A 27527-nucleotide genomic window follows, 5' to 3' on the forward strand; every position below is an offset into this window, starting at 1 on the left:
TAAAGCTTCAGCCGGATGTCAAAATGATTCAAATTATTAACAAATATACACTCTGTGCAATCTGGATAAACTAAGAGATGATTAGACCTTTATCCTATACACATATTCCGTTATGTTACTCAATAAGTGTAACGTATTCTGAATACTTTGGATTACTTAATATATTATCATGCTTTTTACAACTACAGGACTATTGCTGTGTGATTTTTGCAGGGATCTCGTAAAGAAAACTGTTCGGCGCAGATAGAAAAAAGGTCCACGGCTCCCTACCGTAGTAAAGGGACCTCTGGCTAAAACGTCGGGTTGTGTGTCGGGCTAATAATTGAAAACTAGCTTTACTTTGTCTGGGTCAACTTTGCTAGCGAGAGACAGAGAGAGGCGGTGAAAGGCTGCTCCAACAGGTTTCGGAGGAAAACACGAACACAGTGTACAGTCAATTCTTAATAGCTTACACTGCCCATGAGGCTACATTTGTCAGGTCTCTGTGTGCGGACAGGTGGAGATGTGGATCCAAATGGAGGACTCTGAGACGGAAACGTAACTGAGGACCACAGCTTTATTGCTGGCACCAAACAAAAACAGAAATCAAACCATGAAAACGCAAACTGGAACACACAGGCAGGATCTGAGGGTACGACGCGACACTGAGCACAGGAAAACACAGGGCTAATATACACAGGGTGGTAATCAGGGAATGGGCAACCGGAGGGAGACACAGCTGGGAGAAATAGGACTAACGAGACAGGAGGAGCAAAGCTGGACACTGACATAAGACACAATCCTTCAAAATAAACAAAAAGAAACAAAACAAAAAACAAGGAGCAAGAGTCCAGAATAGTCCATAAAACAAGAAAACTATTCAAGAACTCAAGAGTCCAGGAATACATCATTGATACAAAACAAAACTGGACTGGAGCTTAACACAAGTCCAAGAAAAGTTCAGGGGGTCGACCCGGAGGTTGACAGCACAGGGCCAAAACAGTTCAGGGGGCTGGCCATGTGGACAGCAGCAGCAGCGACACAGACAAAACCAATCAGGTGGCCGGCCACGTGTAATGCAGTGGCGGCGACAAAGCAGGTCCAGAGGCCGGCCGCGAAGCCAGCGGCGGCGACAGGACAGGTCCGGAGGCCGGCCACGTGGAAGGCAGCAGGGGCGACGACCTCGTTCAGAAGGCCGACCTCGATGACCATGTCATCCAACTAGAGGCCTGGAAAGCAGCCAGCAAAGGCGAGGTGGTACAGGCCGAGCTGGACCTGAGGACGGTGTAGCAATGGCAGGACCAGGTGAGCCAGGACCAGGCGAGGATGAAGACACACAGGCGAGGCAGGACCAGGCTCGCATGAAGGCGTGACAGCTGCGGGACCAGGCAGTGATGCTGCAGGCGGTGATGCTGCTGTTTCTTTGTTAGAGTTCTGTCTTTTGGTTTATGTCTGTCTTCTCTAGTTGCTCTGTCTCCCCTGTCAGCTGTATCCCCTTGTCTAGTTCGCGTCTCTGTGTATCCTTAGTTGTTATATCCCCGTGTCCAGTCAGTGTCTGTGTCTGCCCTGGTCCCACGTCTCTGTTCCCTCTGTAGTGCCTGCATGTGAGTCTGTGTCTTTGTTCAGCTGTGGCTACAATGTAGCTTGCCATCGCCAATGTGTGTGTGAATGACTGAATGTAGTGTGAAGCGCTTTGGGGTCCTTAGGGACTAGAAAAGCGCTATACAAATGCAGGCCATTTACCATTCAGTGTGTTCAGTTGACGCTTCCTTGTCTCGTCAGTTCTGATTTGCCCCAGCTGTGTTTCCCTCCTGTTACCCATTCCCTGATTGCTCCCTCTGTGTATTTAAGCCCTGTGTTTCTCTGTGTCTGTGTCGCGATCTACCGTTTACCTAGCTGTGTGTTCTGTCAGTCCTCCGGTTTAAAGTTTATTTTGATTTTTTCCAGTTATGTTATATTTTGAGTTTTACATTAAAGCTGTTTTGAGTTCACGACTGTCTCCGGAGTCTGCACCTTGGGTCCTATTCCTGTCTGCACACAGCCACACATAACAGTGTAGGCCTGATTATTGTTATTATCCCAATCACGATGCTGTCTGTTAACATCTCCTGTAGGACATGTGCTTGAAAGGTTTGCCCAGCCTCCCTCTCCCAACTTTATCACCGGCAGGTGCCTCAGCTCCGCCATGGCATCTGAAAAAATGTTTGTTTTTTTTCTTTTTATTCTTAAGACGATTGTACAGCTTAAAGCATCATCTTCTTTTCAACCAGACTGTGCTCCTACATTTCAGCCTTTTGTCTCATTAGTTGGGTTTGGAACATTTTTTTGGGAGCAACTGAAATACAAATGAGTGTGAATGTAGTTAATCAGAATTGCCAGGACAGACATAAGAGCAACTGGAAAAGTCACATTTCAAAGCATAAAGTGACTACTGTCTGGAAGCAACTTCATTGCACACTGTGTGAAGTTGGAAGTACACAATGATAGTGCTCACAGTGATCAGAGACTTTAGTTGTACAACTGCACTTTCTTGATTTTATTCCACATCAATTTCATAAACTCATAATGCAAATACAAGCTCTTTGCTCCTGTTTGCATCAACAACAATGTGTAGTTTGAGACATGCCCCCGCAGTTGTCACTAAAGAAATTCAGCTGCACTTTTATTTTCTTTTTGAACAGCCCTAAACCATTTTTTTTCTTTAAAGGAAGTTACAAAAACAAAGTCGACATCTGTCTAAAGTGTGAAGAACAAAATAAGTGGTGTGAAATCGACACCCTACAAACACGTTTACCAGAGAAGTTGGTCTAATGGACCAGTGTGACATGACTTTTGCTATGAACACTGATAAGGTGACTTGTACAGTATTTTCTTTCATTAGTTTACAGTCAGTCACAACTTTGTTGTATTGGACTAAACGTGCAATGTTTGCTCAGTTCCACTATGGTTCACCTAGCTCTGAGCAGGTGACCTATATGCCTAAAGGACTCCTGTAAGTGAGTGAGTTTGAGTTCCTGCGACTCATTCCTCCCCACCTCTGTCACTGGAAGTCTTTTTTTCTTGCTTATTTTGTTTATGTGCAACCACAAAAGCGAAGAGGGGAGGGGAAAAAAGACTTTTACAACTATTTAATTTAAAATGGGTTGACAGTAGGTATAGTTTATTTACAGTATACGTCATGCTATAACATAAAAGGCAAATGTAAAGCCAACAACAAAATGAAATGTAGAATTGTAACTAAATTAAGGCTTAAATGCATATAAAATGACAAAATATTCATTCATAAATCAATTAAAAAAATACATATTCAAATAAGGCTGATGCTTTGATTACACAACCAAGAAGGAAAAAGCTTATTGTCAAATAATGGTGGTGGAAGTCTTGCCACCACATTGGTTTATTTTAAGACCAGATTAAATACAAAACAGACAAAACAAATAGCGCACAACACACACACTCACACACACACACACACACAAACAAATATAAATTTGGCAAGATAAGTGATTATACATTGCCATTTTTTCAGTTTTAACTTAAACTGAGAGTAACACATGTTTGGGTTACAACATATAACATTTTTTAACTCCACCCATAAGAAGCAAAAACCTCTGATTTTAAATTTGGCCCCTGTGAAGCACTGTACTGCTTCCATCTTGCATTTTCCATTTGCACTGCCCATCAGAGTCACACATACATGTGCAGGTTCTGTGTCAAATGGACTTCTATGTTGAGCATCATCTTGGTGTTCAGCGGAACAGTCCACGGTATTCATGCCCCAAGGTGGCGCATCAGGTTGAGAGCATGACCAGGAGCATACTCATTTATCTTTAACCATAAGCCTTCAATTCATAACACAGAGCTTTACAGTCACTTTCTGAGAGACATCTAGAATCTTCAGCGTAAACAACCTGAACTGTGACGTTAGCCCATGGGGCATTGCAGACACGGCAGTTTCCCACCAGTGTTTGCCCTCCACCCCCTGCATGTGCACTTGTTTCCCAAAACATTTAACTTGTGAGTAAATGAGTGAAATTCAGTCCACCGTTTACTCCCAGGTCCTGGGAGCAATCTAAAGTTAACAGAAGCACAGAAAGTGACTCAGAGGTGAAATAGAAGATAACCTTGAAAGCTAGAGTGATTAAAGGTTATCACGTGAGGGCTGTTTTTGGTATTTTGCCTTTTATGGGTGGAGTAATGAAACATTGTTCCTTGCATTTGTAACACTACTGAATGCAGAAACTCTTGCATTCGTTGTATGACAGCTTCTATTTCATTTTTCAGTGGCTTGGAGGTTTATTTAGTATATTTTTATGAGACAATTTATAACAGTGCTCATCATTCATAACTTTTAAACCTTGACCAGATTAAACTAAGTTCTCCAGGATTGCTTTGAGCATATTCGTTTAACAATACAAAAACTAAAATTAAAAAAAAAAGAAGAAAAGAATTAAAAACTAAATTTGATAATGAGTCACAGCGGCTCAGATTGAACTTGGCAGCAGGCTGAAAATAATAAGAATAATAAGATGTGTGTATTACGGTCATGTGGTTGATGAAACGTTGCTGACGAAGCTGACATGAGAAGTGGCACGATATACATGAATAGCTACACAGTATATAAGCATTCACTTTTATGTTAACTTGGCCACTCAGCTAATGGAAGACTATTTCTGATGCAAATATATTTATTTTGTAAAGAGTAAAGAAAGTAAAGGACTGTATAAAAAAGACAAATAAATCTGTGAAACACACAAAAAAAAGGTTAAAAAGGTTTTCCATGTAGCTGCCTGGAGCATTTTTTTTTCCTGTGAAGTCACATAGAAAAATGAAATTTTAGGCCTGTGATTTTCAGGCCGGAAAGTGCTGAGAAATCATCTTTGGATGCCCCCGATAATACTGTCTGGTCAGCAAGGAAGGACAGGAGGATATACTCAATAAAAGAGCACCTCGTCACAAAATACTGGCAATCTGGCACATTTTTTTGGATCCCAGTAGCGGGCTGTGTGGTTCATCAGAGGACCAAAGTGACGATGTCACAGAAAACAGGAGGGCAGGAGACGCGTGAAGGGCTCAGATGAGGGAGATCCGTATAGGGATGGCGGGAGAGTCTGTCCTGTGATGAGGGGAGTGATGAGACACCACGTGTTCCACCACTGCGTGTTTAGACATGTGTTTCATAAGGTAGGTCTCCTGAGAAGAAGCAGAGGAAAGCTATTTAGATGTGACCGTTGCCCCTTAATTGAGGCTTAAAATTGAGGCTTAAAACTCGGATTTTGAACTCACAGAGGTGTACGACCTGCCGCACATGCTGCAGCAGTAGGCCTTGGCGTTTTTTATGGCATGTGCAGACAAGTGGATTTGAAGTGAGGCAGAGTCTGAGTAGGCACGGTAACAGTTGGAACATTTGAAGGGCTTGTCTTTGTTGTGCTGCCTCTGGTGAGACTTTAGAGAGAAAACACACGCACACAAAGCCAAATGGTCATCAGGCAAGTTTAAGGGGAAAAAAAAAAAAAAAGTACGTCAGAGTTCATGTTTACCTACCTGCAGATTAGACAGCTGCGTAAAAGCTTTTTCACATCCAGGATGGGCACATTTATAAGGCCGATCCCCTGTGTGGATTCTGAAACGAGAAAAATGAACCAACAGGTGAGACGGGAAGCCGGCAGCTTGCAGATGTTTGCAATCTACTTAGTTTTGAATGAATTCAAATGATTGCTCAAGTTACAAGGACGTCTGCACAGCAATGAATAATAAGTGTCGTCAGTGAGGTTAATTCGGTCATGGAAAGTGGAAAAAAACAAACAAACAAAAAAAAAAGCCAGCAAAAAGCAACACAGATGCTTGAAAGAATGGTCAACCTTTAGAATAAAGTCTCTCCTTTGAAGCAAGAAAGAGACTTCTTTCCACTTTTAGGTCTGTACTTGATGATGGCGATGTGACGTATATGCATGTGTCCTCAGAAGCCTTATTTAATACTGTGTTGTTTGGTCAGGCTGGGTGGTCTCCTTTGTCATGTCATGAACTGGTAACTCATTTATAAGGCTATTCTTGATTTGTTCACATCTTACTCACTGACTTACATTCACCAAAAAGTTGAATTTAATTCAATTTCCTTTATATAGCATCAAATCACAACAACAGTTGCTTCAAGGTGCTTTACACAGTAAGGTAAAGACCCTATAATGATAAAAAAAAAAAAAAAAAAAAAATAGAGAAATCCCCAACAATCATATGACCCCCTATGAGCAAGTGCTTTGGCGACAGTGGGAAGGAAAAACTCCCTTTTAACAGGAAGAAACCTCCAGCAGAACCAGGCTCAGGGAGGGGCGGCCATCCGCTGCGGCCGGTTGGGGATGAGGCAAGGAAGACGGGACAGGAGACACGCGGTGTTAAAGAACCAAAGATTAATAATGTGAGAAGTTATTGGTTATTCCTTTAGTTTTCCCCAAAGGTTTGTACTGAATTTGGAAAAAGAGCAATCAAATTTTCAGCTTCTTTCTCCTTGAATCAGCTGCAGAATCAACTAAAACTTAAGGAACCGGTCTCAATTAATGAATTTAAGGCAATTTCAAGTGAGTTCAATGCAATTACTTTAGCCTGCAAATGTTTTTGCTGGAATATTATTACCTAGAAAATTACTTTTATTGACACCCGAGGTTTATATATTTTGGTTGTTTCTGCATTTATTTATTTATTTATTTACAGCTGATTGCAAAGAGAAACTGTGACCATAATCTTCTCTTGTCCAAAGTACGTGTTCAGTATAAGTTCATGTAATTATCTGTCAAGGTGAAAAATGAAGCTGCCTTCATGACATGAAAATCTCTAAGTTCAACACACTTAGCTTACCCATTACTCTCACGTCATGTTAAAACCATGTAGACTTCTGATGGTTCTGCCTCTTGTGGACGCTCTCTATATAATCATGTTCATGACTTCTTGCTAATTAGTTTTGAGATTTTCCATCAGTTGATTCATTTTTAGTATTACACGACTTTTCATTCTTTTGTTGCTTGCATCAAACTTCATAATGAACATTGAAAAGAAAACTATACTATTTCTTAGTGTCTGGCTTTATTATGTTGTCATGGGACTATTTAAATTAAATACAGAGTTTAAATGAGTTTAAAAAAAGATGCATTTTCTTTTCTTTGCTTGTACCTGGTTGGCTGCCCTTTTGCTTTGAACAGCTTTTAATCTTTACGGCATAGATTAATCGAGGTACTGAAAACATTCCTCAGAGATTTTGAACCATATTTATATGAGAGCATCACAGTTGCTGCACATTTGTCCGCTACACATCAACGATGCCAATCTTGCCACCCCAAAGTTGCTCTATTTGATTGATATTAGGAGACTGTGGAAGGCCATTTGAGTACAGTGAATTCACTGTCATGCTCGTTTGAGGTGATTTGAACTTTGTGTAATGGTGTGTTATCCTGCTGAAAGTAGGCATCTAAGTACAGATGGGACTAAGGGGTCCAAACCATGCCAGGGAAATATCCTTCACACCATTACACCATAGTTTATGCCAAATTCTTACCCTACAGTCCCGATGTCATATCAGAATTTATGAATCTGAGGCCAGACAATATTTATTCCAATACACTGTAGTCCAGTTTTGGTGAAGTTCAGTTTCCTGCTCTTAGCTGACAGGAGTGGCATCTGGTGTGGTCTTCTTCTACTATAAGCTCATCTGCTTCAAGGTCAAAAGTAATGTTTGTTCAGAGAAGTAGTTGAACAGTCAAAGCTAATAAAATGAATGTTTATTTGTACATGTCACAGAGAATTCCAATCTTTTTGAAAACCGGGCTGCACAACAGGCTCAAACGTCAGCTCCTGTTCTTACAAGTTACCATTATTTATAGAGCCAGTTCACGTTAAATACAAAATAAATATGTCAAGTTCAAGCATATATTTTCTCTCCTGTTGTAATATTAAGTGATTATCCTCATTAGGAAACACTGAGCTGTAGGGGAAGATCCAGATGTCACGTTAAAATAGGACTCGTGCATTTATGTTCCCTGTGCTTTTAGAAGATGACAACATAATTGCGAAACAAACTATCACAAATACACTGTAAACATTTCAGACCTGGTGTGCTGCTGAAGGTGGGAGAGCTGGCGAAAACATTTCTCACAGTAGGTACAGCGATAAGGTTTGACGCCCAGGTGTATGCGCAGGTGCTGGGCTAGGTAGGACGCGTTCGCAAAGGACTTGGTGCAGTGAGGGCACTTGTGAGCCTTCGCCTCTGTGTGTGTTTTGGAGTGAATCTGCATGTCTGACTTAGAGAAGAAGGTCAGCGGACAAACTTTACACCTGCGTCAAAAACAGAAACAGAGATGCACTTGTGAATATTCTTCCAACCCCCATTGTTTCAAAAAAAACAGCAGAAGTGTCGCCAAACCCCTTTGCATGTTAACGCCGTGAGGAAGCTGTTAAAGCTATGAGGAAGCTCTTTCTTGTATTAATACTTAATACTAATTAATACTAATTAATTAATACTAATGAGTTGCTGTAAATGCAGGTCTTTTGCTACCTGTAGGTTTTTCCCTCTTTGGCAGCAATGGTGATGCACGACTGGTCGTTGCCTGAGGCTAGAAATGGGTAGGGCACCACCAAAAGAGATGACCCATTCTCTGCCTTTATCTTCTTGCGTCCTCGTTCCTGCTTTGGAGGAGGACCGAGGAGTCCCACGAGTCCACCGCTGTTTTTCCCAGGCTCCATGCCGTGGCCGGCCAACCCTGAGATGAGGTGAGGGGAGGGAGCTCCACCCAGCCGGCTGTGGCTGCTTGAGGTGGGCGTGGTGGGGGTGATGATCTCCGAGGTGTTTAGGTTGCCTGTTCTGGATGCCAGCGCCACACCTAACAGATGGAAGACAAAGACATGATTGCAAAGCGTTTACCTTTCAGCTGGCATAAATCCAGAGAGGATCAAATAGATATTAAAAGATATTTCATATTTCCTGGGGTCTCCAAATGTTTCATTTTCATTTAACGGTGAAGATAGCATCTGTCTAGTGATTCATTAGCTTGTAGAACAACCTTTAACACCAATAACTTGAATTAAATGTTTTCTCTTTGACACCACTCTTCTTTACAGTGTGTCTTCGGTTCGCTGAGGTGAAATTAAGGTACTGCCACAAAATTTTGAGGTGTGGACTTTGTAACACTGTGATTTTTTCTTTTTCAGCCTTTCTGTTGTAGATGTTGCTGCTCTGCTCGTGATCTATCTTGTCCCGTTGCTGAATCTGGAATATTTTGGTATACAGAGGAGCTCATAGTTGACTTTAGGACCTCAAGGTGCCTCTTGCTGAAAAACAAGCCCAAATCATCTCCCCTCCACTACCATGCTTGACAGTTGCTATGAGGGGAGTGTGTTTAAATACTGTGCCTTATGGTCAAACATCCCCACTTTGTTTCAGGACTGATTTGTTCAGATGCAACTTTTCAAACCTAAGGTGTGCTGCTATGTTGTTTTCAGAGAATAGAGGTTTTCTTCCAACAATCCTTCAAGCTAGTTCAGTTTCTCTGAGCATTGCACGGTCTGACCTCGGGGTGAATTTGCTGGGACATCCACTCCTGGCAGGAATGTGGCCTTGTGTTCACACACATACCTGAATGCTTCAGACCAGCAAACCAACAAAACTTCTACTTTTATAGAGCTGCTCTCACTTGCTGATCGTCAATTATTCACATATTAGCAGCACCTGGTTTCTACTTACCCTTTAACTTCACATGGAAGCAGTAAAAGTGTACTAGTGTTTCCACTTTTTCACAGGACTGCACACACAAGTATTATTTGCCTGGCAATAGGACTGGCATGACTTCATTAAGCCGTGACACAGTTTAGGCACCTGGACACAATAATGCTGCACGTTGTAGCATGCCACAGAAAATCTATAAATTTGCATGTACAATCAAATGGAAATAACTTGATGCTGCATCTGAGTTTAGTTGATCCATTTTACAATGATAAATATCCCAGTCTGCGGGTGCTTAAGAGCACAGGTAGAGTTTAAACTGCAGTTCCTTAGTTTAGGTTACCATGTGGCTTTGCTCACATTGTCCACATCCATCCATCCATTTAAATTCTCTCATCTTAAAATACAATGTATTCATTATAAAGCTGTGAAATCTTAGTGTTTAAAGTTAGCTCTGTAAATATGGTAAAAGGTAAATGGCTGTTATCGAACACTTTGCTACTCAACTTAAGCACTTTATAAAATATGCCTCATTGACACCCATTCATTCAATCACATTTTCTGAACCTAAATGCTTTCTAGCTAACATTTATACACCTTGATACACCAAGATGAATACACCGAGAGCATCTTGGAGATCTGTATCTCACCAAGGATACTTTGGCATGGAGACTGGACCAGCCAGCCACCAACCTTTCGATTAGGTTGACCTGCTCTACCTCCTGAGCTACAGCCACACCCATAAATATGTTTGTAATTCTAAATAATCAATAAAATCTGCAGAAATCTGCATGGTTACCTGAGACGTGGTTTGTTCTGGAAGGATGATCTATGAGTTGACGCAGATGCCAGTCTTCCCATAATCCTCTGGCTTTTATAGCTGCCTTGTCATCTAGATTCAAGTTTACATCTCCAAGAATACGGCCTGAAAGACAACCACACACACACAGCCTGTGTAATTACAGACTAAATGCAATGAAATGACATTACAGTAAAATTATTAAAGAAATTTCACCAAATTTGAAGAATACACACACATATATGTGCGCCCTTACATAACTGTAACTTCCTGATATGTGGACATGTGAATAGACTTTTCATTACTAATTATATTAGCCTTTAATGAGGCAAATGACTCTTTGCAGGAGACTAAGGAAACTGGTGTGTACTTAGCGCTGGAGTACCTGTGACTGAGCTGGAGGCAGGGCGGGCGTGCAGGGCGATATCAGGCTGAGATGGGCTGTGGTTGTGAAGAACAGGCATCTGCTGGGCTTTGGATATCCCATGCTGGCCGCCTTCTGGCTGGCTGGAGGTAGCCAATAGAGGCTGCTGGGAAGGGGCTGAAGCAGGGGGCAGATGATGCGGTCTGATCTTCTCCGCCATCAGCTGCTCCTTGATTTTATTGATCAATACTAGGTTATCCAGCTGACAGCCAGAAAACAACATTTGTGACAAGAAAACAGCCATCAGTTCAGTCAGTCAGTTCATAAGGAAATGGTTCCCTCTTGTGGCTAACACCTGATATTACATGCATTTCCAGCCATTTCCCTTTGGAGGCGCTTTTTAAAAAATGATTTTTAAAACCAGAAAGAAGCCCAAATAGGTAGTAGCTACTGAATAATGCAGAAAAAAATTAAAAATAAAACGTGACTTCCTCTGAGTGATCTTCAACAATCCTTGGTTTCAAGGTTTGTATGACTGTTATTTAAACATACACTTACACTTTCTCTATATTCATTTTATTGACAGTATTCAGATGGGAAGATTTATGCTAACTGTGTTGCCAAAACGAATCGGCAGTTAGCACAACTTAGCTTAAAGAATGGAAAAAATGTTTTAAAAAATAAAAAACTAGCCTAGCTCTCTCCAAATTAAAAAGCTTTTCCCCAACAAGCCACACCTGTTTAACTGCAATAAATAAAAAACAAACAAACATGAAAACAAATCAGAATGTAGTTTTACCCGAAGTTATGTGTATATCTTAGCCACACAATGCTAAGCTATAAAATATTTCAGTGCTAACCACCTTCAAAATCACAGCTTTTTAAATATTAAATATTGTTTTTTCCCCAGGTTAATCGAATTACATATCAACATTTAAGGATTTAGTTGTGCTCATGTTTTTATTTAAATCACTGTACATACACTAGTTATGTGCTTTTTAAAAAAAGAAAAATTCATGCTAGGCTAAGCTAAATACTTTCTGGTTGTAGCTCTATATTTAACAAACAAATATTAAAATTTAATTATGTCAGAAAAACTAATAAATGTTTCCAAGTGCAGTAAGGTGCAAACATCTTAAGCTGCCCCTCATTTCTGTATGTTTTGCTAGGAAAATAGATACAGGCAAGGTGATTTACTAAAACGTGCTAGCATAAAGGTAAAACATACTTTTTTTTAAGTGTACATTTCTAACAAGCTTAAAGGCAAATATTTTCCAAGGCAGTGTTTAATTTTCAAGGTTGCCATTCACAACCTGAACTGTTAGGCAAGCTTTCTTTCTTTAAGTAGTCTTCAGGAATAGTTCTCCAGACTTCTTCAAGGACATTCAAAGCTCTTCTTTGTGTGTTGGCTGCCTTTTTTTTCTAGTCTCTATTGTGATGATTTCACACTGCTTCAATATTGTTGCGGTATGGGCTCTGGAGAGACCAATCCAATCTATGACTGATAGAGTTGCACTGAGTTTTTATATCCAGGTATTCTTTTAATGCATTGGCAGTGTGTTTGGGATCATTGTCAGACTTTGAAATGCTTTCCAGTTGGTATTGCATGGTGGTTCAGCCAACTGCATTCATAATTCATCAATTTTGACAAGATCTGCAACAGTACTGGCTAAAATGTAGCACCAAAGTACGAAAGATGCTCCACTGTATTTTATGCATGACTGTAAACACTCACCTCTCCACCTTTATCATGATCTCTGCCATATATATATATATATATATATATATATATATATATATATATATATATATATATATATATATATATATATATATATATATATATATATACACACACACACACACACAAGTTTTTTTTTTTCTCCCTGGTTCCCTCCTTAAGAATGACTTCTCATCAGCCACCCTTCCATTGTACACAAACCCAAGATATACCAGGTTTTCAGTTAATACCTCTTTTGGAATTACCTTGTTGGTGTAAAAATACTGTTTTATGCCTTCAAACTGTTTTAATTTTTCATAGATCGTTATATTTAGACACCACACTGGTTGATCGCTCGAGTTTGGTGCTTTGTTTAACCTTGACTGATTCATAAATCTGTTCCTCTGACAATGGTCAGGTACAAGGACTGGACTGAAAAGTGAAAACGCAGCCATGGTCCAAAGAACAACTTTAAGAGTCTGGACAACTACTGCCCAAGACCTATTTAAAACACTACAACAACACCTGGCTCTTTGGAAGCAAATTATGAAGAAATGAAATATTGAATGCTCTATTTGTCTAGATCATTTAAAAAAATATATTTTTAAAACAAAAACAAAAAATATTCTAAACAGTCATGTAGAGTGTAGTGTTAAGATGTTTGGAAACAAGGGTGAATACCACAGTCACTCACCTGACCAGGCATGGCAGGAGGGGGAGGCCAAAAATAAGGGTTGTTAAAGCGGGGTTCAGCCATCCTGAAATAAATACATAGGGGTTATAAAAAAGGTGAACGGTGCTCTAAATGCTCAGGACTGAGGAAACATCTGTAGTCAAGCTTACAAGACAGGGATATCCACATTTACGTGTGATACCTTATCCCTGGTTCCACAGGTGAGTGATTGTTTTTAAGTTTTAAATAACAATGCAGGAAGTTATTTTGAGCACCCTTCACTGATTACCAGTTTGCGGCTCCTCAGATTGATCTTGTTTGAACCCACTGTTGTGAGAATCCTGGTAAAACGATGTCCTATATATATTTATGTGTGGATCTGTTGTTCATGTAGCACACAGCGGTTAAAACATGTGTCAGTAGCTCTCCACCCGTGCAGCAGCTGACTGTTAGATGTGATAATTTGAGATAATCTTTTCCAGTCTTGTGACAGCATTTTCAAAGAAACCCTGTATGAGTCCTCCTGCTTCCCGAAAAGTGTGTGAGAAAATGCTGTTTTCTCACACTTCATCTTCATCACTGATAGCAGGGAGGATGCTTCCAAGTTGCATTCGGTGAGTTTTTTCTTTTTTTTTGGGGGGTGGTGATGTCAGGCTTTTCCTTAAGATCTCCAACCACAAGTCAGCATGATGGGCATGCTGCCCGAGAGAGAGGCTCACGCAAGATTACGACAGCCAGCTAGAGGAACAGTTATCAGAGAAAACAGAAATGTTAGAAGCAAAGTGGCTCAGATCGTAATCACCCGCTTTTTCTGTCTCCACCTTGACACATGGGGCCCCGACTGGTTAAGAGTCTGATGGGCAACAGAGCAAAGTTTGCACAGAGTACAGCAAGACCCAAAAGACAGCCAGTGCCTAAACCAGAAGGTCAGTAATCCAATTATAAACACAGACTACAAGTATTGCTTCACAGACACAACATGCTACACTCATTTGTAAATGACTCAGCTGTTAACCTTAATTGTTTTCTTCCCTGGTTGACTACGATGGCACAATGCGAGCACAAACCTAGCAGCGCTTTATCGAGAAGCTGGTTTGACCAGGTGGGCAGAAACGCTCCTATTTTTCAGGCAGAGAACGTTACTAACTGCTCAAGTCCTGACCCGAAGGCCTTTCTTTCCATAACTTCTCTTTTCAACCCTGTATGAAGTTCTTTTTAAAACATTTCGCATTGCATGCTTTGGCACACATCCCCATTCCTAAGTCTGTTTGGCTTAGCAGAGGCAGAACAGAGTCCACATGAGTGAGCCAAGAGAAACAAAACTGATATGTTCAGGGGTACGAGCGTACAGTGCACCCCACAAAATATTTCTCTAATGATGCCAGCGGGGATACGTTTCAGTTCCCGGACCATTTCTGTCTTAAGGCAGCAGGCACAGTTTAGCAGTCCGTCTGGCAGCGGACATCTTTGTGTCACTTTCAGACGCGACATCCTGACACACTGAAAACGCATGCAACAGCAGCGAAATGCTCAAGTCGTCAGCAGTCAATCCGCAGGTTAATTTTTACGTCCTATACAGTCAGGACTGCATTGCTTTGCTCATTTAAGGACTGATTGTGCCAATTTTGGCCAGATTAGTTTCATTTTTTGTAGTACTGCATCTGACCTTGAGTATGGCAAGTTAAAGGTGTAATTATTTCCAGTCTATGGTTACTCTTGCTACAAAAGAAAAGTTAATCCAGGTGTTCAAGTTTAAAATAAAAAAATAAAAAAAATCACACGATGCAACAGCGTGAAACGTCACTTAATAATGCTGTTTAAAACTCTGAGGTTACTGTGACACTTTTAAAATGTTACTGGTTTTATTAAGAAGAAATAAACTCCTGCAGGTGATGAATTAATTAAATCATATGATGCACTTGGACACATCACACTTCTAGGCTAATGTGGCAGCTTTAGGCTTTTACCGTGACAAGGTCTGACCTGTCACCTTCTGAAATGTAGGTTTTAAACATGTTCATGTTTACAGCTGCAGACATGGCAGATTAAAGTTCCCTATTTTGGGTTCGTTAATATTTATACCGTGATACTTTGTGGTTATTATGACTATTTATTAATAGATTAGCAATGTTAATAAGAGAAAGGGGTGTGAATATACACCCAGAAAATAGAAATCATGAAGCGGTCTTTTGTAGCTTAAATAATTGGGTTAAATAACATTTTCCTTCGACTTTTAAAGCTTTAATAAGGCTTCAAAAACAATCACGGTAAACATGCTTCATGCTGTTAATTTTGCATGAACTGTTATTGAATAAGTAGACTAATATATCTGCACATTTTTAGAGTCTAACGATCACACAGTTGGTTAGTCAGTCTCGGTCTGCTGGCAGCACATTTTAAATCCAGAACATCCTCTTTAAACCTCAATATTTCAGCTTTAAAAATAGATCAGACTTCGAGATTGCCTCTAAAAATTGAAATCCAACTTTCCCTGAAACAAAAGTTGGCGTTAACTTTCCCCATTTCTGTACCCGCTCTGCTTTTTTAACTCTCCGTTAAAAACAAAAAAGGGATCCGCTGTGCAAATCTTAACCCGAGCAGCTTTAAACACGAGCCGTTCCCTCCGGAGAGACACGATCCTCCGCTCTCCCCGGCCTGTCCGCCGCCTCTCCCACATTCTCAGACAGTTTATTAAAAAATTTCAGACAAAAGGAAAACAAAAATGGCAGCCCAGTCTTATTTTTATAAGCACTGGACGCCATATTCTGCAGATCCGAATATTATAAGCAGATAATTCTCCGGATGTGATTAAACGCTGCTGCGACGCATCTGCTAGCGGCATGTTTGCATTAAGCGTACGAATGATTGTTTACTTTGATTTGCAGGTTTGAATAGCCCGGCTCGGGGAGGAGGAAAAAAAAAAGCCCTGACACTTCCTACAACAATCATCATGCCTTTGCTGAATGCTCTGCAGCTGCTGAGCCATAAATCCAAACGTCGATGATAATCCTGACGCGCCGTGGAAGCTTTAAGTGGCACTGCGGCCGAAAAACGAAGTGATTATTCGCCATTAATGCGCTGCAAATGCGCTTTTTTGTAATTCCAACTTTTGCATGACTTAAATAAAAACGGTGACGAAGCGACACGGAGCAGCTGCGTGTGTGTGTGAGCGGGAGAGAGAGGGGGTAAGGAGGGTAAAAAAAGCAAAAAGAGGCAGAGAAATTGCATCGAGTGGCCAACGTACCTGAACCAGCGAGCAAGGAAACAATTTTTAAAAAAGGATTAGAGTCTTCTTTCTGCTCGCTCTCAGTCGGACTTCAAATCTTCCGGGTCGCCTGCTGTTCACTTCTGGGTGCTGCAGGCGAGGAATTGTTCAATGTAAAAACACTGCGCTCAAACAGATTTTTTAACCCATTTTCTGGCTTCTGGTTTCCTCGCAGATGTTGTGCGCATTTGCGCTGTAGCGTTAGATACACAATGGAAAAGTTCACATTTATCTGTGCACTGATTGTTTTGGCAGTAAGACATTTTATCTTATTTTATTTTATTTAATGTTATATTATATATTTGCATATGAAAGGGTGTCTCTTTCTTGTGTCATCGCTGAGAACAGGTGTGCACACAAATAATAAAACACAAGTCCAGCTGAGGTTTTTTTTATTTTTGCTTTTGGTTTTGTTCGGTTTTTTTCCTCCATCAGAGAGAGAGAGAGAGAGAGAGGTGGGGTAACAAGTGCGCAGCCTAACAGTGGGATTTGCCCTATGCAGGTGTAATCTGCTACACGGTCTGTAAAAAGCTGGCGCCCGTGTGTAGGAGATCACGATGGTCATGCACACATATGAAGTGTAATCCTCTCAGCAGCAGCAGCATGACAGGCTGCTAATATGCTCTGTGCTTAGCTCAGCAGGAGATGGCACTGCTGCCACAGAGAGGGCTTCAGCTGATGGTGAAGGTTTTGCCTCAATGATGAAAACAGGAGATATTTAGCATAGTCCCTTTACATTAGGGAATGGGACATCTCTAAACTACCACTGGTCATTTATTACTGGAGGTAATGCCTGTGGTGGTTTATTGTACAATCCATTATTTAAGGGGACGATTGAGGCAGTATAAAACTGTCAGTGTGGTTCTCCAAAAGTTGATTCTGTCCATCTGGAACTACATCCAGATGAACAGAATCAACTTTTGGAGATTTATTTACCTGGATGATTGAGCGTGCATCAAGATGTCAGTGTGGTTCTTTAGTGATTGAAGAAAGGGGCTCATTAGTACGAAGTGAATCTTCTAAAAATTGTAATTTAATTATTTAATGTTTTTAGGTTTTTACATGCCCTCTCACTCTTCTTTGAGGTAATACTAGCATGTATTGAAGTAATCTCAGACTTTTATGTTTTTAGCAGCAGACATGCTGAACTGAAAATGGGGCTGTCGGTTTTTACAAACAAAGGTTTTGTTTAAATAAGAATAGGATTTGTGTTTTTTTTCATAGCGTTCATGGTCCATCCTGTGAAGTGCAAAAACACTGTACTGTTTCTTTGTCACTGGGCAGAAATGAGTTTGAAGGAGACAAGTTCAAAGGTGGTGAGTTTGGATTTTGCTTCAAAACAATTAATGTGTTAATGTGATGTTTTAGTAAGGTGGGTCATTTTTAATCCATTTGGTTGCTAGGATACTCGAGGAAGTAATAATATAGGATGTAGATAAGAACCTTCAATGGTCTATGATGTACCTGTGAGACAGGTTTGGTGTCCTGAGTGACTAGGAGGATGTATGTGGAGTATGTGGACAGATGGAGGTTTGGAAGAGTCTAATGAAGAATTACTGCTGGTCTGTTTTTTATTTTGTTTTGTTTTGTTTTTCCCTTGGTGATGACATACTGCATGGCTACATTTGCACCACATATAGTAGTAATTAGCACTTTTTCTTGGATTTTGTTCCTTGTGTGAAACGTCTGTTTGATCAGATGTGAGAGCCACGGAGTGCTTTCTTTCTTTCTTTTTTGTAAAATTAAATTTTTGAACTGTATTTGCACATGAATGTGAATATTTTCTTTAGTGATTTATTTTTTACCGCATACAGAAATTTGTCCGTGTTGCTTTAACTTTTTTTCCAGCCCGTCACACTGCACAATGTCACAGCCATCAGTGTTAGCTTTAGTCCTGTGGCAGGGTGGAGCAAACCAACTTGCTTATAACAGTTAAAGCGCTTAGATTGATGCCTGTTCTTCAGTGTGATGTTTTACTGCAGGTGTAACATATACTTTATGCTATAAAATGCTGAATTGTAAGCTTGGCTTTGACACAAAAATCTCTCTAAAAAAAGAATTTCAAGGGACAATCCCAACATTTTTAAACAGCATGGCACATTTATGGATTATATTTGACAAACATTGTTTGAAAGCACACATGCTCGTGATTTAATTGCTGTAAACTGTTTTATGCCAATATCACACCGGCGGTCGTTCTTTACTTTCTGATAAGACTGTTTACACAGCTGAGTGTGCTTCTTACCTTTTCTGTTGACTGTAGGGGTCCATTTTTGTTTGACGCGCTGAGCTGCACTTGATGTTTCAAGCTTTTTGTCTTTGCTTGTAAAAGTAGGCTGAATATTTGGTGTTAATCTAATAATATCCAGCAACATACAACGGAGCCTTAATAAGATCAGATGATTTAGTCCAGGACTGCTGCATTCTTGGGGTTTTTAACCTGCCAACAAGCAGCCTTAATGAATGATTTTCTTTAATGTGTCATTTACTAACATGCTGCAGCTCTCTTTACTCTCTGCATCCTCTTAACTATATTTGCTGTTAGCATAAGCGTAAGCGCTCACACACACAAACATTCAAATCTATGTAAAATGCATATCTCAGTGGGACTTCACCTCTTCCATCTTTGAAATGAGTCAGACAGAGAAAACAAAATGCATTCAAATGCCACTAAATACAAAGCAGGTGCACATAGAGAGCAGTGGGCTCTGATTTAATTGGCAGATCTCTGACTCCACATTTGTGGCTCTTACTTGGGCTGAAAGTAAATGTGGTCAGCTCATATTTGCCAAGGAATAACACTATAACATAGGTAATGGCTGCATTTTTCCTTTTTTGTTTGTTGCCTCAAAGTTTAATTCCAACATACATACAAATTTATCTTAACTAACACATCCAGCTGTTTTTCATGGTGGCTGCAGCCAAAGCAGAGGTGCCCATGCCACCGCTTTCCCCCTTCCACCTCCTCCTGGTCTTCTGGGAGGCACCAAGGATTCTCTCACCTAGTCAGATGCAAACTAAAGTGTTCCTTTCACCCTGTTTTGATTTAAACTAAGCAAAATGTTTGGAAATGAGTTGCTGATTTATTATGGGAAATAATTCAATTTGCAAATGTCATCATTATTGTTACATAAGATGTTGAAAATGCATTTGTATTTCATCATCTATTTAAAATCACATTTAACACCCCAGTCTAACAGCTAGCTAATTGTGACGCCAGCGTTCTTTTCTCCTGTATGATCAAAGTTTTTGGGAGTACTCTATTACAAATAAATGATAAACACACACACACACACACACACACACACACACACACACACACACACACACACACACACACACACACACACACACACACACTTCACTGTGTATTTATCACATTTCACTTTCTGCTTTAGCTTCTCTATAGTTATCTGTCCTGTCTGTCTTGTGTTCACTTTTACTTCCTCTTGTTTCCCTGATTGTTTGCACCTGTGTTGTTCCCCAGCTATATTCACTTCCCGTGGGGAGCCACATGTATTTAAGTAGCCAGTTTTCTACTTATCGTTTGTCAGTGTATTTGTTATTCCACCCCGAGATGTTTCTAACATGTTTTGTATTTGTTTCCTGGATTAATTTTTTCTTTGGACCATTTCCTACTATGCTTGAAGTTTTAGTTCTGTCTGCCTGAGTTTAAGTCTGCATTTGGGGTCCTCTGACACACACACATCATGACACTATTATGCCATAGAAATCGGTGTTGGGGTCTCTCATGAATAGGCTCAGTTTTTAGGAACGCTTTTGTAAGTTTAGATGGTTCCTTCACTGTATTTTTCAGGATATCTGGGCTCTCACTTAGAGATAGAAGGAAAAGCTCAATCTTTCAGAGGGACTCTGAATAAAGCCATTGCTCCTCCGGATCAAAAGCAGCCAGTTCAGGTGGTAACCAGGCATCCTAGTCAGGTGACTGCTGGACGCCTCATAGGTGAGGTGTTACAGGTATTTCCTATTAGCAGAATGGCCACGGGGGAAACCCAGGACTCCCTAAAGATATTACATCTTTCAGCTGACTTGTAAATGACTTAGGTTCCCACCTGATGAGCTGATAGAGATAGTCATAGTGAGGGAACTTGGGGCTTCTCTGCTCAGACTGCTGCCCCCCAAAACACAAACCCGGATAAGTGGTAGAAAATACATGATAGGCTTTTCAGGCAGCCACTAAAATGGATGTCAAAATTTCAAGCCTAGACTGCCCTTGGAGGACATCACAAGATTATTTTCCTTTTGTTCCATTATTTATATATATATATATATATATATATATATATATAATTAAGGGTCTGATTAAGGGTTAAATTCAAACCCAGCACGTTCAAAGTTAACCTGATCTTTCATCCCCATTCTTCAGTCGGTTTAAATGCATAGAGTTGCTGCCATTTGACTGATTGACTGGGGGGGAAAAAATTAGTCTGCACATGCTTTCAACTGTCTGGGAGCTTGCTCTGTTCCTTAAGGGGCTGAAATGCAGGAGGATCATGCAAAAGCACAGCTTCTGTGGGGAAAAATCCACTCTCAACCTGAGCATTTGAAGCTTATCTGCTCAGAACAAAGTTGCACAAATCTTTTTGGTGGTGCAGCATTTTTAAAGACAAGATGAACATCTGAGCACAAGATGACCTTCTGAAAAGTAAATGTTCTTTTTTTGCTAAGGATATCACAGTGACGTTGCTGTGTTAGGGATTCCTGTCAAGAACATTTGCTTGTTTATAAAATGACCTCATTGGTTTTAAAGATAAAGATGCAGTAGCTGATGAGAAATTATCAACACACTGCCTGCTTCAGTGAGTTGCTTTCTATATAATTAAAGATAACTGTGCTGTGTTTTAATTTATTACTCTTGATGTGCTTTAAAAGCTAAGCGTAGGGCATAAAATCCTATGAAGATGCACTTTATTTACACTTCATTTCTCAATATAAAAGAGCAGAAGTAATCAGGCAGTTTTCACCACAAGTATTTTATAGACCCTGCATACCACATTATTTATCTATCTATTGGATACAGAGGACCAATATATCTCTACAAACAGAGCATTACTGGAAACCAGTATAATAACTAATCACTTGTGATGCCTAAATAGGATCAAGTGATTAAAATATAGCATTGAGAAGGTAATAAATAACAAATTGTATTTCTATTTTCAGTGACCTATAGTTTAATCCAGCTTTATAAGACTGCATGCATCATGTATGCATTTAAAGTACCCTTTGAACTACCAAAAGTGCAGTATGTACAGGCTCAAGACACAGAAATGTTTTCTTTACAAGCAAACATACACCCACTTTGCATCACACCCTGCTGGTTCCGTACTCGTTCGACAGGTTTTCTCGTCAGCACAAACAACGCCACACCCTCGCAGTTCTCTCACCTCCACTGTCCAGGTGCAGGGATCACAGAGAGGGGTGGGGGAGGCAAAGGGGAGGAAGGAGGAGGGTCATTATCCCCTTTGAGGGTGGAGCAAAAGGGGAGGCGAAGAAAGCGGATGAAGCATTTGAAGCTCATATTGACATGTGGCTCTGTAGGCTCCCGTGTGCACAGGTAAGAACGAATGAACTTTGTGGTAGATTGATACTATCTGGTGCTTGTAGATTTCCACCTGTAGCCGTGTGGTAGAGGTGGCGGGAGTGTTTACACAGGTTAAACCAGTTTCATTGCCAGGAAGTGGACATGCTGGCAGTCAGGTCACAGCAAAGTTTACTGTACATTTGCACCTGTTCACATTACTGAATGTGAACTGCATTTATTACTATTTATTTCTTATCTTGCCTTTGAAAGACATAATTTTGGAAAAAATGTAAATAGAATTGATATTTACCCGACATGACATGAACCTATTCCTAGAATTTTCTTTTCAGTCATTTGCAAACAGCCTTCAGTTCCAGGGTTCAGTGTTAATGTAAACAACTAAATATTGACTGTGAAGCATGTTGGCAGTTGAATGACCATGTAAAACATAGATTTGACTTTGCAAGATGTTCCAGAAATGTTTGTATTTGTCATCCCTGAATTCTTCCACCCTGAGACAAGAAGCCATTTTAATATGTCAACCCTGTTTTTTTCAGCCATGGATGGTGTGTTGGAAGGCGCGGCTGTGTTGTGTGCATGTAAACTGGCCTGCAGTCTACTCTTCCTGCCCTCATTGGCCGACTCCTACAGTGCTGTCAGTTTCTGCTGCTGCTGCCTCCTCGTCTTCACAGACTTCCTGGTCACAGGTGAGGGCTTGATTAGGACACTGCAGGATTCTAACCAGTGTTTCCAGTTCCCCCACAGCCCTCTTATACAAACTGAATCACTTGAATTAGTTTAAAATATCAGAAGGTGTTTCCAACAACCTGTATGTTCAAGTTTCCAAATCATTTTTATTTTTTAAGATTAACCTTACCTCACAGCAGAATCTTGGTTTTACTGACCTCCAGTGGCTTAAGCACTCACCATGCAATGGTGATTTGCAGGCGTTACCCAAGGCCTGTGACATCATTGCTGGGCGTGGCTATAGGTGCAGCAAATAATGAATCAAATAGAATAATGATGCCTCGATGGCCTTACAGAAATAGTGAATTTGTTGATCCAGTTCACTCTCTGTAATAAATGCACTGCAGACACAACAGAAAGGAGATGCTGTGAAACGTCACACGTTTTATTTATTGCCAGTGGCTGAGATGTGGCAGTATGTAGCCACAGGCTTTGATCACAGCTGCAGCTGCTCTGCCTGGGATCTGCTGGCTGAGGATGGGATTAATGCTCAGGCTTCAGCAGCATTTGCTGTTGAATCTGCGGACTGTGGATGGGTGCCTCTGTCGATGGAGGAAAACATTTCTGTGAGGTTTCTGATTAAACTGTTAGAGTGTGAGGACTGAAGGAGCATTTTGAAGCAAAGCATGTTTTGCCCTCCCTACGCTTCAAAATGCTGGAGTCAGCAGGAGCCATGAGAAGTTACTGTTTTTCTACATCACAAAAAATTAAACAAAAGTTGGAAAGGTTTGCTTTAAACTTACTTTCAATACATTTGTTTACTGTTGAACTTTTTAAATCTTAAAGTCATGTAACACTTGACAAAGTCAATGAGTATATATCCTCCTAAATGTTTCAGCGGGGTCTCAATTCATAGATTAACAGCACTTCATAAATACTGTGTTTTCCCATATTTCAAAAATATTTCAAAATCCATGGTCCAATCAAATCTGAAAACCTGCCTTATATCCTTCTGCAAGAGGTCTAAACTCTGACAGGTGATGACTTTTGTACTTTTATTGTCTATAATTTGCTTTTATTGAACATGGAAAAAAGAAACTCTGTATCTATTAAGAAATGCAGCTGGTGTTTCTTAACAGAGACATGTTACAACTCATTCTTTTTAGTACAAAGAGATCTCGGGTAAATACGAGCAGTGGTTTCACAACTCCGACCTGAGTCGGTCTAATCAGCTTTAAGAACCAAAATGCCTGGTAAATTAATTGGGAGCCTGTTTAATCTAATTTATAATAACCTCATCTATAATAAATGTTTATATTAATAAGGTGAATAGACATCAAAGCAGCAATATCTACCAAACAAACTTGAGAAGAATAAAGAAGTATGAATTTAAAAAAGATATAAAAGTGTTTTTCATGTTCACTGTAAGTAAAATGGAAAAGGAAATGAACTTGTATCTTCATCTGAGAGCTACAGATTAAATAATTATTGTAATCTTTGAGTTTGGGTTGTTGTTGTTACTTTTGGAACTTCGGATGAACATTTTCACAATTTTCTGATAGAACAAGAAAACAAATGACAGATTCTAGAATAATAAATATGTGCAAGTTGCTGTTATGTGAGATGTAGTGATCCTGGAACTAGTTCCACTCGCTGCCAGACGCCTTTTTATTTACATGATAAGAGATGCAAATGCTATTGTTTGCTAAAATAAAGATAAATAAAACAGACCTTATGTAAATTTCACCAGTCCTTTTGGTTTTGGCTGGGGCAGTGGTTTAGGAGGCAAGACACATGAACTCCTACACAGTTACCCGAGTTATTCATACTTCAATCGGTCAAACTGTGTTTGTATGGAGGGGTGTGTTCGGATAAAAAATGATTTGCGGGCTGAGTTACCTTACACCTATATTAGGATGAAGTGTTTTTCAGAGCTTTGTCTTTAATAAAATGGCAGAATATTTATTTTAAGTTACTTTATTAAACCAACCCTTTCTCTTCTTTGTGATATCTAATTACCTGGTCTTATCCAGTCATCTAACCCACTGACTCTGACACTTTTTCTTTGTGTTTTGTGTTTCTGCAGCTTTTCTGAGTTGCCTTTGGATCTTTGACTCTTGGCTGACTGACTTGACTCCATCAGGGGATTTTATTGCCCTGCGCTTCCTGCTCTTTCTCAGCCAAACCTATGGAGCGGTGCTGCTGCTGACCGCACCTCTGATCGCTGTGGAGACTGTGATCAGACTCCTGTGGCCTTGTGTTGTCGTCCCTCTCAGGACAGCGAGGCGGACAGCAGGCTCTGATGGACAGTGTTGTGATGGGAAAGAGGAGGAAGAGGAAGACAGCAGCGGCTCAGATGAAGACATACGGTCTCATGTTGTCGGCTACCTCTGCTGCCTGTCAGTGTGGGTCATTGTCGCCCTCAATGTCAGGGGGCAATGGAAGCTGGAGGAAGTGTGGGCTGCTGCCTGTCTCCACACAAATAGCTCCCTTGTCAGATGTCTGCCCAGCCTCTTCAGCCCCATTCCTAGCGGCATAAATCTCTGCTGGTCCATGGGCTTCTTCCTCCTTCTGCTCCTGCTGACCACGAGCAGCACAGGCCTTCAAAGGAGACGCCAAGGCCATTCGCTGATGTTCAGAGTCTTCAATAAAGGCGACTGTCACTGCCAAGAACTCATTCCAGAGTCGTCCGCACCCCTCAAGCCTGTAAAACCAGGGATGTTGGTGTCTGAGCCAGCACAGCATGTTGACCCAGAGAAAACAGAGAGCAGCTGTACTGTTCATACAGCCTGGAACAGCTGGCAGATGTTGACATGCAACCATGGAGACTTTGTCCTTATTTCCCCAATGTGTTTGTCTGGAAAGAAGGGAAGTCAGGAGCAAGAAATGGCAAGGAGAGATGTATCTGTGGCATTTATCACAGAGGAAAACGTGGACTCACAGTGCAGGAGCTGGTGTGGGTGGCGACAGTGGGGTTTTCCCAGCCTCGGGGTGAATGTAATGATAGGGTTGGTATGTGTGCTCTCCATATTTGCGCTGCCTCTCAACCTAAGCGTGAATGTTGTTCTCGTCAGGACTATTGAGACTCTGCTGGAGCTGTGTATCAAATCTGTACTTTCATCAAACATAGCGGCAAACACAAGAGACACGTCTACCTCTGGTGATGAAACACTCATTTAACGCCAAACAAATGGGGAGAGAAAGTGGAACCTGATTGGTCGCCGTTTGCAACACAGTCATCAGATTACAGCTGGCTTGGCTGTTAACACTGGCTTGAATAGAGCACAAATGCACATTTGCGTGCAGCTATTCACATGTGAGGAGTAATATGTGGAAACTGCTGATAGCTGTTGAGGAGGCAGGTTGAGGCGTGCTTGGTAGAAAGACACTAAAAACCTCGACTGGAACAGATGGCTGGAAGGCCTCTCCTTACTATTCAGAGCTTTGGGATCTGCCACTATTTGTCATTACATAGTGGGTTACAAAACAAGCCACTCCAGTATAAATAAGACTAATACAGGCGCAAACACTGTTTTGAAAGTTATGAACGGGATGAATTAATATGAGTCTGCTGATGCTCCATCACATAATGCTTGTTTAAAGCTGCATATAAATAAATGCTGAGTGACTGCAGGGCACACCGGGAATTCTTTTGGTTTTCTTTGTAGGTTTGTTCCAAAGGATTCAACTGAAGCTGAAGTATGTGAACTTGAATACTTATCATTCAAGTTATTCGGAAGTTAACAATCACAATTGCGCATTGAAATAGAACAAATGATCACTTTATAAAAGCAGCGTGAAGCATTAAATCTGTGATTTCTGTTTCTTTGCCATGTTTCTGCTTTCTGTGACCTGTTAGCTGCTTACTTACTATCCACTTCACTAGGGACACCTGTTCAACTGCTCATTAACACCAATCACCAGTCAACTGGCAGCAACTCTATGCATTTAGGCTTGTGGACATGGTCTTAACAACCAACTGAAGAATGGGGAAGAAAGATCTGGGTGAACATGCTGGCGTTGTTGATGCCAGACAGGCTGGTCTGACAATTTCAGAAGCTGCAGATATGCTGGGATTTTCCCACTTAACCATAAGTATTTCTCCATAAAAGAGAAAATATAAAAAATGGTCCGAGGAGAATGGCCAGACTGCTTCAGCCTCTTGGGAACACTCGAAGAACATTACAACCAAGGTGTGCAGAAGAGCATCTCTTCTTGAACCTTAAAGCAGATGGGCTACAATAGCAGAAGACCACACGTGGTTCCAATCCTGTCAGCTAAGAACAGGAAACTGAGGCTATCATCACACAGGTTCCCCAAAATTGGACAATAAATGATTGGTAAAATGTTGCCTGATCTGATCAGATGGTAGGGTCAGAATTTGGTGTTAATAACATGAAAGGTTGCATCCATCCTGCCTGGTATCAGTGGCTCAGGCTGGTGGTGAAGGTAAGTGTGAGGGATATCTTTTGGCACATTTTGGGTCACTTTGCATCATCTGAGTATCATTTAACACCAAAGCGTACCTGAGTATTGTTTCTGGCACACTGTACCCATCTTCTGATGGCTGCTTCAAGCAGGATAAAGCATCATGTCACAAGCTCAAATCATCTCAAACTGCTTTGTTGAACGTGACAATGAGTTCACTGTACTCAAATGGCCTCCACTGTCAACAGATCTCAATCCATCTCTGGGATTTTGTGGAACAACAGATTCACATCATGGATGTGCCGAAAGCAAATCCGCAGCACCCGTGTGATGCTATGATATCAATACGGACCAAAACCTCAGA

At 40.7% G+C, this 27527-nt stretch overlaps 2 protein-coding genes across 11 annotated transcripts; one reads left to right on the forward strand and one right to left on the reverse strand.

The window, feature by feature from the left end:
- Positions 1–3111: 3111 nt before the first annotated feature.
- On the reverse strand, positions 3112–19813 carry znf362a (zinc finger protein 362a). 8 transcript variants are annotated; one of them, XM_026167641.1, is made up of 11 exons: positions 18752–19813; positions 16486–16596; positions 13806–13979; positions 13263–13326; positions 10870–11110; positions 10485–10610; positions 8522–8846; positions 8077–8301; positions 5524–5602; positions 5266–5424; positions 3112–5172 (listed from the first exon to the last, which is right to left on the reverse strand). In XM_026167641.1, exons 3-11 carry the CDS (start codon positions 13850–13852, stop codon positions 5053–5055), a joined length of 1386 nt encoding a protein of 461 aa, XP_026023426.1. In that variant the 5' UTR covers positions 13853–13979; positions 16486–16596; positions 18752–19813; the 3' UTR covers positions 3112–5052. The 8 variants fall into 8 exon arrangements, with proteins under 8 accessions (XP_026023426.1, XP_026023425.1, XP_026023427.1 ...); XM_026167640.1 differs by lacking the exon at positions 18752–19813 and having other exon boundaries at positions 16486–16892; XM_026167642.1 differs by lacking the exons at positions 16486–16596; positions 18752–19813 and adding an exon at positions 16115–16132.
- LOC113022341 (uncharacterized) lies at positions 13986–26557 on the forward strand. 3 transcript variants are annotated; one of them, XM_026167649.1, is made up of 4 exons: positions 13986–14343; positions 21865–22081; positions 22606–22755; positions 24822–26557. In XM_026167649.1, exons 3-4 carry the CDS (start codon positions 22608–22610, stop codon positions 25913–25915), a joined length of 1242 nt encoding a protein of 413 aa, XP_026023434.1. In that variant the 5' UTR covers positions 13986–14343; positions 21865–22081; positions 22606–22607; the 3' UTR covers positions 25916–26557. The 3 variants fall into 3 exon arrangements, with proteins under 3 accessions (XP_026023434.1, XP_026023433.1, XP_026023435.1); XM_026167650.1 differs by lacking the exon at positions 13986–14343 and adding an exon at positions 17411–17822; XM_026167648.1 differs by lacking the exon at positions 21865–22081 and having other exon boundaries at positions 13986–14167.
- Positions 26558–27527: the final 970 nt, after the last annotated feature.

Source organism: Astatotilapia calliptera, chromosome 5, assembly GCF_900246225.1.
Source record: "Astatotilapia calliptera chromosome 5, fAstCal1.2, whole genome shotgun sequence".
NCBI classification, from domain to species: domain Eukaryota; kingdom Metazoa; phylum Chordata; class Actinopteri; order Cichliformes; family Cichlidae; genus Astatotilapia; species Astatotilapia calliptera.